At 36.3% G+C, this 19,959-nt stretch overlaps 1 protein-coding gene across 5 annotated transcripts in view; it reads left to right on the top strand.

Annotated features, from left to right (window-relative positions):
• NSD3 (nuclear receptor binding SET domain protein 3) overlaps nt 1–19,959 on the top strand; it is a 143,475-nt gene that overhangs the window by 68,097 nt on the left and 55,419 nt on the right. For all 5 annotated transcript variants that reach the window (XM_074208831.1, XM_074208829.1, XM_074208830.1 and 2 more), the window contains exons 3-5: nt 7,470–7,541; nt 8,533–8,692; nt 17,492–17,646. In XM_074208831.1, the coding sequence (XP_074064932.1) occupies nt 7,470–7,541; nt 8,533–8,692; nt 17,492–17,646 (387 nt within the window). The remainder of the gene's footprint in view (nt 1–7,469; nt 7,542–8,532; nt 8,693–17,491; nt 17,647–19,959) is intronic.

Raw genomic sequence — 19,959 nt, 5'->3', positions numbered from 1 at the left:
GTCATTTTTCTATGCAGGAATACATGCAGTTCATCAAGTCCCTCATATTTTCTCCTTCTCCTCCAATCTCTGCTTCACCTGAGTCCTGTATCTGAAAATCAAGCCTTCTGTTCAGCTCTGGCCATTCCAACAGGAATATTTGAAATTCCCCTGGTTCATTGAAAGTCCATCTTTTTCCCTGGAAGAGGACATTCAGCCTTGCTGGGTGGTTGATTCTTGGCTGCATTCTAAGCTCTTTTGCTTTCCAGTATATTATATTCCAAGCCCTACAAGCTTCCAATGTAGTTGCTGCTAAGTCCTGTGTGATCCTGACTGCAGCTCCACGATATTTGAACTGTGTCCTTCTGGCTGCTTGTAATATTTTCTCTTTGACTTGGGAGTTCTGGAACTTGGCTATAAGGGGTTGGTTTTTTGGGATCTCTTTCTCGGGGGGGATCAGTGGATTCTCTCCATTTCTATTTTGCCCTCTGCTTCTAGAATATCAGGGCAATTTTCCTTGTAGTAATTCTTTGAAAATGATGTCAAGGCTCTTTTCCTGATCATGATTTTCAAGTATTCCAATAGTTTTTAAATTATCTTTCCTAAGTCTGTTTTCCATATCAGTTGTTTTTTCAATGAGATGTTTCACATTTTCTTCTAATTTTTCAGTTTTTTTGGTTTTGAAGTAATGAATCCTGGTTTCTTGTAAATTCATCAATCTCCCTGGGTTCTGTTCTTTGTCTGAAGGATCTGTTTTCCTCAGTTTTCTTATCTCTTTTTCCATCTGGCCAGTTTTGCTTTTTAAAGCCTTCTCCTCAATAACTTTTTGAACTGTTTTATCCATTTGACCTAAGCTGGTTTTTAGCATGCTATTTTCTTCAGCATTTTTTTGGATTTCCTTGACAAGGCTGCTGAGTTTGTTTTCATGTTTTTCCTGCATCTCTCTCATTTCTTTTCCCAGTTTTTCTTCTAACTCCCTCATTTGATTTTCAAAGTCTTTTTTTGAGCTCTGTCATAGCCTGAGCCAATTTCTGTTTTTCTTGAAGTCTTTAGATGCAGGAGCTTGTGCTTCCTCATCTTCAGACTGAGTATTTTGATCCTTCTTGGGCTCACAGATAAAATATTTCTCAATGGTGTTCCTCTTATTTCTCTGCTTGCTCATTTTCCCAGCCTGAGCCTGGTTTTGGGGGTGCTTCCTGAGCTTTTGGGACACTCCCACAAGGGTCTCAGTGTGTGAGGCTCTGTCCTCCCTCCTGGTCTGTCAATGACCATATGTGCCCCCCCTCTGCCACGGGGCTGAGGTGGGGGGGGCCCTGCTGTTCTATGGGGGGGGCCTAGACTGCGATCAGGATCTGAATGTGGTCAGAACCCCAAAGTCCTGTTCCAGAGGCAGAGGACAGAGCTCTGCAGTCTCTCTCTCTTCACTCCCCTCCCTCAGTTCAATGGGCTCATGCCCTGGGCTTCTCCTGCTTACTGGCTCTGCCTGCTTCTGTTTCCTGTTCTATTTGGGGGGGGGGGGGCGCTAGACTGGGATCAGGATCTGAATGTGGTCAGAGCCCCAGAGTCCTGTTCCAGGGGCAGAGCTCAGCAGTCTCTCTCTCTTCACTCCCCTCCCTAGGTTCAATGGGCTCATGCCCTGGGGGCTCCTGCTTACCGACTCAGCCTGCTTCTGTTTCCTGCCTTGGCCACACTGCTCACCATGTGCCATGAGGGCTGGGCTTCACGGCTGGCTCTGGCAGAGGTTCCCTCCCCCTCCCCCAAGTTGTCCCTGGGGCATAGGTCAGGAAACTCACCCGCCCTGGCTCCCAACACCCTGGGGCTGCCTCTGGGAGGCTGAAGTTCTCCAACCCTGGGGAGCAGAGCCTTTCTGCTCTTTTCCAGGTTACCTTGAGTAGGAGAACTGCCTCACTGGGTCCCTCTGTGGGTTCTGTCTCTCGAAAATTTATTTAGAGTCCTTAGCTTATGAGTTTTATGAGAGAGCACCTAAGAGGTGTTCCTTTCTTGATGCCATCTTGGCTCCGCCCCTCTCCCCATTTTTCTCTAGAGTTTATTTTGTTATTTGTTCTTTTCTCTTGCTTTTATCTAGTTACAGTTTTTTCTCCTTTTTTTTCTCTCAGTCACATTGATTCACCAGTCTTCTCTCTTTGGCTTTTCCTTTTCAGTAGGGTTTTAATTTCAGTTTTAATCCTTTCAAATAGAATTTCTCTCAATCTCTTTATTATTCATACTCTCTGCATTCTAAAGCTTTATTTTTTATTTATGCCCCCCCCATTTTCTCTTCATTTAAAGTTTCCCAGTTATCCATTTTAGGCTCTGCCCTTTAGGTTTCTTCTTCCATTGCCTTGGAGGGCTTACCCTATAGATTCTCATTTTTTAAACAATATTTTATTAGTTTTCCAATTATATATAATAATAGTTTCTACCTATGATTTTTTTTTGCAAGGCAAATGGGGTTAAGTGGCTTGCCCAAGGCCACACAGCTAGATAATTATTACGTGTCTGAGACTGGATTTGAACCCAGGTACTCCTGACTCCAAGACCGGTGCTTTATCCACCATGCCACCTAGCCGCCCCTCTACCTATGATTTTTGTAAGATTTTGAATTTCACAATTTTTCCCCTCCCTCCCTTCTCTCTCCCACTACTCCCTACATAAGGCAGTCTGATAATCTTTACATTGTTTCCATGCTATACATTGATCAAAATTGAATGTGTTGAGAGAGAAATCATATGCTTGAAAAGAAAATGAAATATTAGAGCGAAATTATGTTATACATAAGACACTTTAAAAAAAACATTGAAGGTAATAGACTTTGGTCTCTGTTTAAACAGTTCTTTCTGTGGATATGGTGGTATTCTCCATCACATATGCTCTAAAGTTGTTCCTTATTATTGCACTGATGGAATGAGCAAGTTCCCTCTTGTTCCCTCCCCCACAGAAGGTAGTCTGTTAGTCTTTACATTGTTTCCATGGTATACATTGATACAAGTTGAATATGATGAGAGAGAAATCATATCCTTAAGGAAGAAAAATAAAGTATAAGAGATAGAAAAATTACATGATAAGATAACGGTTTTTTTTTTTCTCTCTAAATTAAAGGTAATAGACTTTGGTCTTTGTTCAAACTCCACAATTCTTTCTCTGAATCCAGATGATATGCTCCATCACAGATAGCACAGAATTGTCCCTGGTTGTTGCACTGATGGAATGAGCACTTGCTTATTCCATCAAGTTTGATCATTGCCCCCATGTTGCTGTTAGGGTGTACAGTGTTTTTCTGGTTCTGCTCAATCTCACTCGGGATCAGTTCATGCAAATCCTTCCAGGCTTCCTTGAATTCCCCTCCCTCCTGGTTTCTAATAGAACATTAGTGTTCCATGACATACATTTACCACAGTTTGTTAAGCCATTTCCCCAACTGAAGGAGATTCACTCAATTTCCAATTCTTTACCACCACAAACAGGACTGCTATGCATATTTTTGTACAAGTGATGTTTTTACCCTTTTTCATACTCTCTTCAGAGTATAGACCCAGTAGTGCTGGTTTTTTTTTTAGGTTTTAGCAAGGCAAATAGGGTTAAGTGGCTTGCCCAAGGCCACACAGCTAGATAATTATTAAGTGTCTGAGACTGGATTTGAACCCAGGTACTTGACTCCAGGGCTGGTACTTACTGCACCACCTAGCAGCCCCTCCTGGTAGTGGTATTGTTGGGTCAACGGGTATGTACATTTTTGTTGCCCTTTGGGCGTAATTCCAAATTAACCCTCCAGAAAGGTTGGATGAGTTCACAGCTCCACCAACAATGTATTAGTGTCCCAGATTTCCCACATCCCTTCCAACATTGATCTTTGTCCTTTCTGGTCATATTGACCAGTTTGAGAGGTATGAGATGGTACCTCAGAACTCCATTTCTCTAATCAGTAATGATTTAGAGCAATTTTTCATATAACTGTGGATTGCTTTGATTTCCTCAACTGTAAATTGCCTTTGCATATCCTTTGATCATTTGTCAATTGGGGAATGGTTTGTTTTTTTTGAAAATTTGACTCAGTTCTTTGTATATTTTGGAAATAAATCCTTTGTCAGAAATACCAGTTGTAAAAATTGTTTCCCGATTTACTACTTTTCTTTTGATCTTGTTACAGTGGTTTTGCTTGTGCAAAAGCTTTTTAATTTAATGTAATAAAAATTATCTAATTTGTTTTTAATGATGTCCTCCATCTCTTCCTTGGTCATAAACTGCTTCCCTTTTCATAGATCTGACAGATAAACTATTCCTTGATCTCCCAGTTTGCTTATAATATTGTCTTTCATGTCTTAAATCCTGTTCTCATTTTGTTCTTCTCTTGGTATAGGATGTGAGATGTTGGTCTAATTCAAGTTTCTGCCCTACTAACTTAGAATTTTCCCACAGTTTTTTTTTAGGGTTTTTTTTTTTTTGCAAGGCAAATGGAGTTAAGTGGCTTGCCCAAGGCCACACAGCTAGGTAATTATTAAGTGTCTGTGGCTGGATTTGAACTTAGGTACTCCTGACTTCAGGGCTGGTGCTCTATCCACTGAGCCATCTAGCCGCCCCTTCCCAACAGTTTTTTTTAGGGTTTTTTTTTTTTTGCAAGGCAGACGGGGTTAAGTGGCTTGCCCAGGGCCACACAGCTACCTGACAGGTTTTAATGAAGAGAGAGTTCTTATGCCAGAAGCTGGACTCTTTGGGTTTATCAAACAGCAGATGACTATAATTGTTTCCTGCTGTCTCTTTTGCACCTGGTCTATTCCACTGATCCATCACTCTATTTCTTAGCTCATACCAGACAGTTTTGATGACTGATGCTTTATAATATAATTTTAGATCTGGTAAAGCTAAGACACCTTTTGTACTTTTCATTAAATCTCTGGATATTCTTGACTTTTTGTTTCTCTATATGAATTTAGTTAGAATTTTTTCTAGCTCATTAAAATAATTTTTCAGAAGTTTGATTGGTAAGGCACTAAATAAGTAGTTTAATTTAGGTGGAATTGTCATTTTTATTATATTTGCTCAGCCTATTCATGAACAGTTGGTATTTGCCCAGTTATTTAAATCTGATTTTATTTGTGTGAAAATTTTTTTATAGTTGTTTTCTTAGAGTTTCTGAGTCTGACTTGGCAGGTAGACTCCCAAGTATTTTATATTGTCTGAAGCTATTTTTTTGTCTATAAATTTATTCATTCATTCATTCATTTATTTATTTAGTTTTTAGTTTTTGCAAGGCAATGGGGTTAAGTGGCTTGCCCAAGGCCACACAGCTAGGTAATTATTAAGTGTCTGAGGTCGGATTTGAACTCAGGCACTCCTGACTCCAGGGCCAGTGCTTTATCCAGTGTGCCACCTAGCTGCCCCTCTAAAACTTTTAAATGGAATTTCTCTTTCTAGCTCTTGCTGCTGTATCTTGTGAGTAATATATAGAAATGCTGAGGACTTGTGTGGGTTTATTTTATATCCTGCAACTTTGCTAAAGTTGCTAATTCTTTCTAAATAGTTTTTTAGATGATTTTTTAGGATTTATTTTTAGGATCTTTAGGATTCTCTAGAACTCTCCATATTTCTGTTTTCATCTCCGTCTCCCTGGGTAACATTTAGAAATAAGTCTCTTACTGGTCTTTCTTTTGTCACTCTATTCCTGTTGCTGTCTTCATTTATTCACTGTGATTGCACTTGTTATTTGGAGTATTTGAGAAGAAAATATTTTCAGTTCAAATTTTCTTTCTAAAAATGTTTCTGACTCTTATTATTGAACATCTATATCTTTTGTCCTGTAAGATTAAGTTCAGATTTTCCAGATAAGTCACCCTGAGCTGTCACCTGAGCTCCAGTGCTCTTTAGAATACATTATTTTATTCTCTCCCCCTTTTCTAATGGATATGGAATAGTCTTGCATTATTCAAATATCCTTTCCTTCACATTGGTAAGTCTTTCTCCTAATGATTTGTATAATCTGAGTTTGTAGCTTGGGTTTTTCCTGGAGATAATATGTGAATTTTTTTCAATTTTTTTTTATGTTCAGAAGTTCTGGGCAGCTCTTTTCTATTAATTTTTTCATCATGATGTTAATATTTTTACTCCAGTTCTTCTGCGACTTGTGATCCTTGTCCTTAGTGCATTCTGTCTTCAAGGTCTCTATGTTTTGCTTGCTTTGAGACCACATTTGCCTTTACAGTTTTTGTATTTGCTTCTCTTCTAGGTTGTCCTTCACTTCTGTGTATTTGCATTCCCAATCTGTTGTTCTCTTTTGTTTCCTTGGTGAGAATTGCCTATGAGATACAAGTTTTTCTGTTCTGCTCATTATTTTTGCTGTGCAGGAGATAAATTTCTAATTTCTCTTTAAGACCACTGAGGAACAACAGTATGTTATAGTTCTACATTCTCCTCAGTTTCTATAGGGCCCTCTGACTCATGAAATGTTGGATCTTTTCCCTTCATTTTACAAATATAGGTGCTTAAACTCATTTACTTGATCTGTAGGCCATATTTCTTTCTGTTACTCTTCTTCCTGTTGATGTAGCTGTTTATATTCAAATTCTTTGAGATTTGTTCTTCCTGAAATCTATGGTATTCTCATTCTTCCTCTTCCCTTTATTTTTCTTATCCTTCACTTTCTGATTCTCCCCCCACATTGAGGTATCTGAAAAATTCCAGCTTCCTTCTACACTCAATCCACAGTTCATCAGCCTGGGTCTTTGCTCCAGGCTGAATGCTGTGCTTCTCTCTCAAGTTTAGTGGAATGTTGCACAATCCCCTCCCCATGCAAAGTGCGTTTTCCTGCCCTGGTGACCCATCCCACTCCCACTGTTCCCTGGTTCTCTGGCCCAGCACCAGCGGATCAGTCTGTTGACACTGACAGTTCAGCATCTATTTTCTTTGCCACCAGTCATAAGGATTGAAGAAAATGATCTAGAACTCTTAGAAAACACCATCTTATTTGTTCACTTCAGCAGTACTATCAAAGACAATTCTCAAATTCTTGTGATGGAAAATACCATCCACATCCAGAGAAGGAACCGTGGAGTTTAAATATAGACCAAAGCCTACTCTCTTCAGTTTTTTAAAGTTGTCTGTGTATTATATCTTTTTTCTCTCTCTTAATTTTTTCCAATTTGATTTGATTCTTTTTTGCATGTATAATCTGTATGAAATTGACTTCTATCTGGATGAATAGGGAGGGAAAGGAGGAAAGAAGAAAATTGTAAAACTCAAAATCTTGCAAAAATGATTGTTGGAAACAACTGTTGCTTGTAATTGGAAAAATAAATATTTTTTAAAATTATTTTAAAGGCAGAAAGTGGTCTTGTTTTCTAAGTTTGTATAATATGCGATTTTCTTTTTATTCTTCTTTCCTAATAAGTTATAACTTTTTCCTTCCCCCTTTCTCATTATGTGTGCCATTTACTTTAGCCTGCTGCTATTTTGTTCTGTTTGCTAAAAATTTAATTATGTTGTTGTTTTTCCTGCAGAGACCAAATGAGAGGGTTAACATTCTATCTGAAAAACCGAGAGAAGATTCTATGGTATTAGAAGAAACACCGGTGAGTTGACTTAATGAAAATGGTGTTTGTTTCGTGCCCCCTCCCCGCAACTTCCCATCCTTCCAAATGCTTTTTTAAAGGTAAAAATCATAATTAACCTATTAAAATATTATAGTTGCAAATCTTATTTATAAAATTATACTGAAATAAAATTTGGCACTCTTAAGAAGTAGATATTTTCTTTTTATGTGTTGTATTAAATTTATTAATATATTTTATTTTGACATAGTAAATACTTCCCTTCAAACATTCAAATTTTCTTTAAAATTTTATTTCTTGGTCATTGTATCTCAAGTTTCACAAAACCACTTAATGGTATATCTGTAATTGATAGTATCTGTCAGTTTGAGGTGACATTTTTAAGATTCCTCTCTCCCTTCTTTCCAAAGGAGAGGAGGAATGTAGGTTTAAAACAGTGTAAATTTTCTTGATTCAGTTGATTTGTTGTTTTTGTTGAATCCTTTTTAAAAAAAAAATTCTTTCTTACAAGAGATGAACCTAGAGAGGAGAGAGACAGGTTATATTTGGAAATGAAAACAATAAAGAGGTAAAAGATAAGAAATAAAAAATTTTTAAAAGTGGGTATTTTCACTGAATATTTTTCTACCCCTTCTAACTATTTAGCTACTTTCTCTTGGTCATTTGTGTAGACTCTAAAGATGTCCTTTGACCATTCTGGGAAAGGACACCTTTGTTCTTATTTTCTGATTGTTTTTATTTAGTCAAAACACACATTTATTGAGCATCATCTCTGAACTAGAATTACAAATGCTGAGGGTAATATAAAAAACAATTAAAAGAATCTCTTTCTTGAAAAAACTTAGAATCCAATCATTTTTTTTGGAGTGTTAATAGCAAATGTCAAAGGAAAAGAGATTGAATATCTATAAAATCGTGTAAAAAGCACAATTCATATTTTTTCAGTTTTCTTTTTATACTTCACACGCAGTTTAACTTTTATTATCCTTGTGGTAAAATTTCTTTCCTGTAGGTTCAACAGTACCTACCTTCCCTTCCAGCGGAAGTGAGCACTGGTGTGAAGTTCCAAGTTGGTGACCTCGTCTGGTCTAAAGTGGGAACCTATCCTTGGTGGCCTTGTATGGTTTCAAGTGATCCCCAACTTGAGGTTCATACCAAAATTAATACAAGAGGTAGGAACCAATAAGCAAATAAAAAATGCAATCATTTAAATACAAATCAATATTAAGTGCTTTCTCCTCTTTTATATTATAAAATTATGTAACATCTAGTACTAGTATCCCTAAACTTAGTTTCCAGAGGTTTTTGTTTGTTTCATTCCAAGTTTGATCTGACCCTTTTGGATCAAATTGCCAGTTAATAGTCCATATCTAACCTTAAAAAGGATTTAGAATAGGACCATATGATTGCTCATGATTAGAATCTCCTTTTGTCCAAATCTCGGTGCCTGTCATCATTTTACATTTTGAAGCACAGTTTTTAAAATGTGCAAATTTGTACATTTCATTTGAATGTCAGAGATGACACTGAGGTAAAAAAGGGTAAGACCTGGCAACTACTTAGACATGTGAGATGAGGAATCAAAGAAAATACCAAACATACAAATCTGAAATGCTATCAATATTGTGATATCTTGAACAGAAATAGGAAAAGATTGGAAGAAAGAAGGTGTTGGGGAGAATGATGATGAGTTAAATTTTGAATTTATTGAGTTTAAGATGTCTCATAGACATGCAATTTGAATTATCCAATAGACAGTTTGGGATTTGGGATCAAAGGTTAGGGGGAGGTATTAGGTCTAAGTATGTAGATCTCAAAAATTGTATAGATCAGAGCTGTCCAAAAAATAGCCCATAATACGATTTTATGTGGCCCCTGTGGGTTTACTAAGTGCTTTAGTAAATGAAGCCCAGCTAACACAGAGCTCTCACTAAAATGGCAAATCAAAATATATTGTCTATTGTTTCAGTAAAACTTTTTAAAAATAAGGTTGGGTAGCCCTGATATAGATGATAATTAAATCCAAAGGTGCTAATGAGGTAATGAAGATAATGTATAATGGGAGAAGAAAAGAGAGCTTTAGAACAAAAATCTTAGGATAGTGAGGATGTGGCATAGAATCTATATCATAAATAATATACCAGCAAAGGAGACTGAAAAAGCATAATCAGGCAGGTAAGAGAAGAAAATAGTTACGCAAACCCAGAGCATAGAGATTGAGGAGATAGACTGGATAATACTGTTAAATGGAGCAGATAGGAAAAGAAAGATTAAGATGGAGAAGAGATCATCCAATTCTACAGTTTAAAAAGTCAGTGGTTAACTTTGGAGAGAGTAGTTTCACTGAGTGATAGGTCAGTAGCTAGGTTGCAAAAGGTTAAGGAATGTGTAGAAATGAAGGAGAGTAGAGGCAATGAATGTAGATGTTTTAGAGTTTGGCTGAATAAAGGAGAGAGATAAGAAAATATCTTGGGACATTAACATCTTATGAGTACTTTTGAGTGATGGGGAAGAATTTGGCATGCTTGTTGAAGAAGTAGAAAAAGAACTAGGGAGAAATTGAAGATTATAGAAGGAGAATGATTGAGGATGAAGTCTTAGAGTGAAGATGGAAGGCAATGAAATAATATATAGAAGGGATGGCTTGGATAGTAAGGGCTTCCTCTCTTGTCAAAGACTGAGGGAAAGGAGGGAGTCAGAAATGAAAGGGTTTGAGATAAAGAAAATGAAGCTCATGTAGAAAATTTTCAAAGTAAGTGGCAAGGTCCATCCAAATGGTTGAGCATTAAGGAAAGCATTTGAGGAAAGAAGAAAAGATTTAGAATACTTTTGTTGAGAGTACAATAGGAAAGTAATTAAGGTATATTCAGAGAACTCTTGTGACTGTGAAAGCCTAGTTGAGGTTGGATTAAAATGAATTTGTAATATACCCAGTTGTTATTGTTGAAACATTTCTTCCATGTATATGAATGGATGTGGAAGACAGTAGATTAATCCAGACCTGAGGTTTGAAAGATAAGGCAAAAAAACCCCCATAAAATTCAAGAGGAGAAGGTGTTATAGAATTAAAATTACTTAACTATTGAGTTGAAGTTGGAGAGGAGAAAAGTGAACTCAGAGCAAGAATAATGGCCCAAGAAAGTACTAAGGAATGAGAGAATTGGATGTATCAGTGATAGTTTAAAAGCAGGTTTAAAGAGGGGTGAAACAGAGGGAAGAGATGGAGTAATAGGGTAATGAAGTTTTCTAATTAGGACAAGATGGAACACTTGTAGATCATGGCAGGATCTAGTAATCTGTGACTATCCTCATCTAAAGCTGAGGTGGAGAGTAGTTAAGTCATAGAATTTAAAACAGGAAATGGGAGAAGAGAGAGTTTGAGAGCATCTAAAAGTATATGGAAATCCTTAAGAGGAAGAATGATTTTGAGGTTGTTATTTTACAGCTATCATCATTTTACTTAGGTGAAATGCTTGGTGAGTTTTGGAGGTAAAGAGAAAGTATGGAAATGATAGTGGAAATCAAAGAATATTATGACCTGGACCCCCCCCCCCAATGTGTTGGGGATATGAAAGAAAGTAAAATCATTTCTGGAGGGGATATGATTTTGGCAAAAGGGAGTCAGTTCTCAGTGAAGACTAATTCATGGAAGCAATGGAGAAAATGAGGTCCAATATGATGGGGGGTTTATTATGGAAGGGGAAATTCAGAGGCACAATGGAAAGGGAGAGCAGGATTTTAGTAGGACATGAGCAGGCTAGGCATAATGGGGATTCAAGTGGAAGAATAGGAGGGAAGAAGTTGAGGCAGTTTTTTTCTAAATAGTTGGTGATGGGTTAATACAGGAACAAGGAGAGAAACAGGAGAGGCTATAAGAGTAGTAATGTTTGAAGTCTCTAAGAGGTATTGCAGAGGAAGCTGGGTAAATCTGTTCCCCTCATGGGGTGGGGTGAGGAGAGGAGTGGAATTTTGAAGAGACTGGTTAGTGTGTAAGGAGGTGGGCTCATTCTACTATAAGTATCTCTCTCTCTTTCACCTTGCCTACAGAAAGTAAAATAAAAATAGTCTTGTTACATAAAGTCAAGTATACTACAAAGATCATTGAACTGAGTCAGGAATCTTGAGTTCTAATTCTGATTTTACCACTCACTTGCTGGTGGTTCAGTCATTTTGCAATAGTATCTGACTCTTTGTGACTCCCATTTGGGGTTTTCTTGACAAAGATAATAGAATCGTTTGCCATTTTACAGATGAGGAAACTGAGGCTAGGGTTAAGTGACTTGAAGTACCTCAGGTCAAACTCCTCCAGAAGAGGAGTCTTCTTAGCTCTAGGCCAGCATTCTATCCACTCTTCCATCTAGTTACTTGTAAAAAAATTTTTCCCATTTTTGTCATTCTATCCAGAAAAATGTTACTCAATCATTTTTGTCTTTTCTGACTCTTCATGATTTCAGTTGGGGCTTTCTTGGCAAAGTTACTAGAATGGTTTGTCATTTTCTACTTTAGCTCATTTAAAATTTGAGAAAACTGAGACAAATAGGTTTAAGTGACTTGCTCAGGATTACATTGCTAGTAAGTGTCTGAGGTTGGATTGAATACAGATCTTCCTGACTCCAGACCCAGTGCTCTAGCTTTTGCACCACTCACTTATTATATGACCTTAAATAGTTATTTAATCTTTCTTAGCCTCATTTTCTTCAACTGTTAAAATAATGGAATTGACTTAGAGATTTCAGAGTTCTCTTTCACCTCTAAGATTATATAATTTTAACGTTTTAGGGAAGATAAGGATTAAGATAAGGGTGATATTTGTCTAGTAATAATACCATCCTATGTTAAAGCTGGAAGGGCCTTTAGAAGTCACCAAGTCTAAATCTTTGATTTTATTGGTGAGAAACCTGAGGTCAACAAAGGTGACCTGCCCAAAATAATACAGTCAGTTAATGTGTGAGGTAAAATTTGAACCCAGGTATTCCTGATTCCAGGTCTAATGAAATCTCTTATGCTGTGCTACTTCTTTTTTTCTTAGTTGTTTGGGGGTTTTTTTTTGTTTGTTTGGTTTTTGGTTTTTGCAAGGCAGTGGGGTTAAGTGATTTACCCAAGGTCACACAGCTAAGTAAATTAAGTGTCTGGGGTCAAGTTTGAACTCAGGTCCTCCTGACTCCAGGCTGCCACTTAGCTGCACCAATATGCTGCTTCTCTATTAATTTTTCAGCAGTTTTTGGGCAGAGCTTGATAACTTCATCCAAGAATGAACTGGCTTATAACCATCCAAATTCAGACAAACTTATCAGTGTCAGAAAGTCAGTTTTCAATGAGAAATTAAGTACTGTGGAGACCAGAATTCTGGTATATTAGGCTGGTCAACTCATCCTTTTCCTCAGAGGAAAAACCTTAAGAAATTAATTTAAGATTATATGATGAGTTACTAAATCAAAGGATTTAAAGAAATCTATTCACCAAAGCAAGGTGACAGATCCCTATAGTGTAGTCAACTAGTGATCTGTCTATCCTTTCCCTTTAAACAGTGATTGATATCTGATCAGGAAGTTTCTCAAGCTGTCCCTTCGTTCTTTTTGTCCACCTTATTTTCTCTCTTATCCCCAACCTTTTTTAGTCTTGAAAAAAATACTGGTGTACGTAGCTTCAATCTTAAATTGAATACGAATTATGTTTTCTACCATTACTTTATTCCCATTTCTGTTACTTATATCCTAATATCAAGAGGAAGCTAGATTGCACAGTGGGTAGAGAGCCCTGGGCCTGGAGTCTGGAAAACATGTGTTTAAATCCAGCCTCAGATACTTACTAGGCAGATCACTAAACCTCTGTTTACCCCAGTTTCCTCAACTGTAAAAAGGGGATAATAATAGCTCCCACTTCCCAGAGTTGTTGTGAGGATAAATTGAGATAATATTTGCCAAACACTTTGCAAATCTTAAAGTGCATTGCTAATTATTCTTCCTCCTTTTTTTGTGGCGGCCATTGCTACTCTGACTTTTGAAACATAGTTCTTTGACCTGCTGTCATAGCTTACTGATTGAAGATAAGGACAAGAGAATCCATCAAAGGAAAGTGATCTGAAATTCCCCAGTAGCCATAATGTAACCTCCCTTTTATCAGGGATACGGAGAAATCAGAAGGTAAGGGTAAGGCTCTCTAAGGGACTCATCATATCAGGGCAAAATATAAAATATTCACCCTTGGGTTTCTAAAGCTCTACTTAAAAATTGTGCCTCTATAGTCCTCTCCTTGTCTAGAAAGTGGTTCTCCCTTCTCCATCTCCTCATCTGTGTATGGTTTTCAAATATTATGACTTTATTGAATCTTGACACTCACTTCCCACTTCATCTACTGACTTTGTCAGAAGGAGGCAGAGCCAAGTCTGACTTTGGCCTCATCTACACATTTTAAGGCTATTTCACCCAGTTTTTAACATTAAGTAATGAGTGGACCATGCCACCTATTTTGGCAGGACAGTCTTGCAGGGCTCTCTTGCCTCTAAAGCTGAAAATCTGAAAACTAGATGGAAAAAGTACCATATGATTCAGTGAAAGTGTCATTTTTTTGTAGAATTTTGATGATGATAAAGATCATTATAGCGTATATTTATGTAACACTTTGTGGCTTCTGGAACATTTTGCTACAAAATAATCCATAAGGCTAAGTAGGTAAAATTATTTTGTTACATCATATCACAGATGAGGCACAGAGAGCAGAAAGAATACAAACTTTGGTGGAGTCAACACTTGTGCTCAGGACCTTATTAGCCTTTTGAGCCTGGGCAAGCTAAATAACCTCTAAATTCTGTTTCCTTATTTGTAAAATGGAGAATAATAATACTTGTGTGTAACAACTCATAGAGTTGTGAGAAAAGTATTTTAATATTTTTCAAACCACTGTGTAAATGTGTGTTGCTATTACAAAGAAACTTAGTCTGAAAGACTGAATGATTTATTCAAGGTCATATAGCTAGTAAGTATTGAAATTGGACCTCAAACCTAAGTTTTTCTGTTGTTATTTCTGTATTATTTCAGCAATGACTGCTTCTCTGAGATACTAGAGATGCTCATAAATGAATTATAAATTGTCTTTCACTTAAATATGTTTACATATTGTCTTTTAAATGTTTCATTATTGATCTCTCAACATAGTTGCTATCAAAAATATTTTAGTATCCTGAGGAGTCAAAGAGAGCATGTTTTTCACACCAAAAGGCAAATCTTTAAAAAGCTTCATATGTAAACATGCTAAGTATTCCTGCTTTTAAATTATATAGTGCTTATTGAAAAATCTTATTCACTATTTAGTATTTTTTAGTTTAAAACTAAAAAGTTACTTTTAGTCTTGCAATCTTTCTAAAATAAAGACTATACATATGGAGTAGATAGGTGGTGCAGTGGATAGAGTACCACCCCTGGAGTCAGGAGAACCTGAGTTCAAATCTAGCCTCAAATACATAATAGGACTAGCTGTGTGACTTAGGCAAGTCACTTAACCCTATTGCCTTGCACAAAAACCAAACCAAACAAAAGAAAATATACGTATAAATTATTTCTTTAAATACAGTCTATGTAATATTTAGTCAACCCTTTTATTCAGTTCTTCAAACATAAGCACCTACTTTAATGCAAGTGATTGTTTATTGGCTAATTACCTGTTTTGTGAACTTGTCAAGTTTTTGTATTATATAGTTTCACTACCTTTATTTTAGCCAGAGAACAAGAAAGAAATGAGCTTTAAATCAAGTAAATGGTCTATTTCTTATTGTCCCTGATATATAAGTTTTAAAAGAAAAAGAAATTGAACTATTGGCTAAAATGAAATTTTGTATTATTTGTCACATTCAGTTTCTCATGTCCTCAGGACTTTCTCTAAAACTAGAAAATTATAGTTATAAGGTAGCAACTGAATAAACAACTATTTACTATAATGGAACTGCCTTAAGGATCACATGTCTTACAGTTACAATGAAATCCACAAACATCTAGCATTATTGTAAGGAGATTGGGCTTTCTAGAACATATTTTGTGTTCTGTAACAATCTCAAGCTGTTATTCTTTGTTACTATCCCTGGCAGAGACATGAGCTTTTCTTTCCTTTGACTGAAGGGTTTAGGTTAAAACCTGAAGTCTGAATGAGGTCAGGAAGCAGAAGTCAAAACTTCTATGAATCTCTGTAAATTGTATAAACTCTTACTTGTCTCCTTTTTTCCAGGTTAGGTGATATTCAGTGTTCCCCTACACTAAGTGAATCAGGCAAAAAGTCCTCAATGTTGTTTGGTTGTTACTTTATTTTTTTTTTTGGTTGTTACTTTATTGATCTCACAATCACTTTTCTATTCTTTTTTTTTGTTGGTTTTTGGTTTTTGCAAGGCAATAGAGCTAAGTGACTTGCTCAAGGTCACACAGCTAGATAATTACTAAGGCTGGATTTGAACTCAGGTGCTCCTGACTCCAGGACTGGTGCTCTATCCACTGCACCATCTATCTGCCCCAACTTTTCTATTTTTTTACTGTTTTTCCCCCATGTAAAATTCTAATCTAGTTTCAGAATTTTCCTTAAGATAATAGATTTTTAAAGATTAAAAGGCTAATAAAACTGAAAATGGGAAAAACCCCTAGTTGTCTCTCTTGTATTATTTGACATTTATTTTAACTTAATCTGTTCATAAGCTAATAAACATATTTTTCTAAAGTCAGGATTAAAATGCCACATTTGAATCTCCCCATCTAGATTATATTGGAGTTCCTGTGACAGGGCAGATGGCTTGAAGATGGCTGGGGTGGGATATGAAATACTGGGTAAGCCAAGTGATACATTTATGGGAGCCCAGGCAGGATAGACTGGGGGGGGGGGGGTTGGAGATCATCAATTGGTCCAGTACATTAGCAGAAGGGGATGAGTGATATGAAGATGACCAGATAGTATAAGGGATAGCCTGGATTAATTCAGAGAGAGATAGGAATGTGTGGTTATTATACAGAAGCAGGATGATAGAGTGGATTTGACTCAGAAATACTGGATATCTGACATTTATTAGCTCTGTAACCAGAAGAAGTCATGGAATCTTTTGGAGCTTCAATTTCCCTTTCTGAATAGTAGGAGACAGTGTTTATACTTAGTAACTCATAAGGGTATTGTTAAGAAACAGTTTAATTTGTAAACTGTAAAAGACAATAATAAAATAATTAGAAGCAGCTTCAATGGATAGAGCCCCAGCCTGGAGTCAGGAAGACCTGAGTTCAAATTTGGCTTCAGACCCTCCCTAACTGTGTAGCCCTAGGCTGATCACTTAGCCTCTTAATTGCTTGACAAAATGGATCCACTGGAGAAGGAAATGGCAAACCACTTCAGTATCTTTGTCAAGAAAACCCCAAATGGGATCACAAAGGGTCTGAAATGACTGAATAACAATTAAAATTATCATTACATTGAAATATTTTCTAATTTTTCAAAATACATCTTTTTTTTCTTTATCATGGACAAATTAAGAGTTAGCTGTTTATTAGACAGATCTAAATATTATAAAAATCAGTTTGTTTTAGGGGTGGCTAGGTTGCGTAGTGGATAAAGCACCGGCCTTGGAGTCAGGAATACCTGGGTTCAAATCCGGTCTCAGACATTTAATAATTACCTAGGCAAGCCACTTAACCCCATTTGCCTTGCAAAAACCTAAAAAAAATCAGTTTGTTTTAACCATAGTGATGAAAAATCAATAATTAATAAATTTTCCTTAAACTCACAATCTTATTATGCAAACATTTATTCAGTAGTCATGATATACTCTTAATATGAACAATTAGTAGTATTTAATTATTCAATTATATAACAAATTATTATTTATAAAACTTTGTTGACATGATGGATGGATGTAAAATTAAGACTCACCATCTTTTGCACATGAATTTTTAATGGATAAACATCCATGGTATTTGTTTCAAATTGTTGATAAGGGATTCTATTTTCAGGGGCCCGAGAGTACCATGTCCAGTTTTTCAGCAATCAGCCAGAGAGAGCATGGGTCCATGAAAAGCGGGTACGAGAGTACAAAGGACACAAACAGTATGAACAGTTGCTAGCTGAAGCAACTAAACAAGCCAGCAATCACTCTGAGAAACAAAAGGTATGCATCTGAATTCATTATATCAATTGAATATATTTAAAACATTTGATAAATCAGTGGAATTTCTCTTGGTTGAATTCAAACAGTATTAGTTTTATTTCTTTGCTTTTAAGCTCCATAAAATATAGCTTTTATTAGGTTATTATAATAACTAATGCAGTTTGATTGACAAGAGCTCACAGGTGTTAACTCAGTTACCTGCTTAAGTCAAGTATATGAGTTTCTGATGAGTCAGAAATTTGTGAGCGTAAATTAACCAGGTGCTGGTAAAGCATGAAATAACTTGCTAGAATTAGTTATGTTTTATATTCTCTTGACTTCCTTTCATAAGTTTGTTTCCCAAGTCTGCCATTAGTTTGTGAATGTTTTATGCTACAAGTGAAATTTCTGAATAATTGCACATTGATGCATTTTTTTTGTTTTATGCTGTACAGTTTTTTGTCCATTTCCCTGTGAACAGGTAACTACTTTAAAATAAATGTCCTGTCTTTTAAAAGATCTGTTTACCTTAAGAGAATTTTATTAATAAAACTAAGCTGAATTTTATATTGTATTATTTGAAAAAATGGACCTAAATGCTAACTCTAACGCAGTGGTATTTTAGGTGAGGAAATCTGTCTTATTTCTTTTTCATTTTTATCAAACTACTGGTTGCAAATAGTCATATAATCAGATTTTTCTTTGTTTTATTTAGAGAATGCTTAGCATCTTAGAAAGCCTCAAAGGTAGATTTTCAGAATTTACTAGTATTCATAAAATATTACACATTTTTAGGCACCTTTTTTTGTGCACTTGTTATGCTAGGTCTTTAAGAAGATGCAAAGTTAACTTTTGGTAGGCATTGTATTTCATTACTGATGTCAAAACATACCACATAACTTTAATACAAAATAAAATGTGTTGATTGCATAGAAGAGGTATAGGGAAAGTACTTTAAGAGATTCAAAGTTTAAAAGATAACTTGCATTTCAATAGATTTCAATAGGGAAAGCTTAGAATTAGAGACTAGAGATATAAATTTGGATTCATTCATGTAAGGTGAGAGGGGAGAGAGAGAGAGAGAGAGAGAGAGAGAGAGAGAGAGAGAGAGAGAGAGAGAGAGAGAGAGAGAGAGAGAGAAAGAAGAGATGGTTAAGTAGAAGGTCTTTGGAAATATTGCTATCCTACCATTGTGGCTGAAGCTGGGGATCACCGGGCTGTCTAAGAGGCAAACAAACCTATGTCAGAAATAAACAGATCCAAGTTTCTCTACTAAATAGAAGTGTCATCATGTTTGTGAGTGATCTGTATATTTCCAACCTGAATGAGATAGGGAAATCTATCTCAGTGTCTTCTCCTCCCCCCCAAAAAAATTATATTTGAAGCAATAAAAGATCTAGAAAAGCTCTTCTTTCACAACAAGTAAGAGCCAGAGAGGTTAGTATTGGATTTGGAGTCTTAGGACCTTGGTTTAAATCCCAACTTTTCCATTGTATACCTCTGATATAACTATAACTAAAGAGCTTAGTGACCGCCAAGGTCTTAGTTTCAGGACTTGTAACTCCTACAGTAGGAGAATCAAGATAGTACAGTGTAAGAGAACCCAAAAAAACATAAAGCAACAAACTGTTTATTAAATGCTCCAGTACTCCAAAAAAGTCAATGAGAATTAAATAAGGCCAAGTGATTTCAGGTCTTCCTATTCATTGGTGACCTTAGATCATTTTAGTTAAGTTGGGATAAGGATTATACCTGTGATTTCATTTGTATAGGGAACTTTCAGATGAATAAACTGTCTACCAATACAAATCAACATCTTCTCTGCAATTTATAGTCTTAGTGAGCTAAGCATTAAGAAGTTAAATGACTTGCCCAGCACAACCTGTATATGTCAACCATAGGATTTGAACCCAAGACTTCCTGGCTGATTTTCTGTCCATTATACCATTCTGTATCTCTGGTAAAGTGACAGAAATCCCCTCTCCTCCACCCCACCCCAGGGTGAGGGGGGGGATGGTTGAAAGGAGGAATTTGCTTAAAGAAGAGATATAGGCATTGAGTATAAATTATTTTTAGTGCTAAAACAGGGGGGAAATATTAGATGGGAAAGATCGAGGGAAGGTGTTTTGGAGGATATTTTGCATTGTGTAGGCAGAAATCAAGCCAGTGGACAAGGAACGATTGAACAGTAGGGATAACTGGTAAACAATGTCTTAGAGAAAACCATAAGCTTACAGGATCTAGAACTAGAAAATACTTTAATCCCCTCATGTTACTGCTGAAGAAAATGAGATTCAAAGAGGTTGAAGGGTAAAGAATGAATAACATGTCCGA

The sequence above is a fragment of the Macrotis lagotis genome, chromosome 1 (assembly GCF_037893015.1).
Source record: "Macrotis lagotis isolate mMagLag1 chromosome 1, bilby.v1.9.chrom.fasta, whole genome shotgun sequence".
Lineage (NCBI taxonomy): Eukaryota > Metazoa > Chordata > Mammalia > Peramelemorphia > Peramelidae > Macrotis > Macrotis lagotis.
This window is presented reverse-complemented; position numbering and strand designations above follow the sequence as displayed.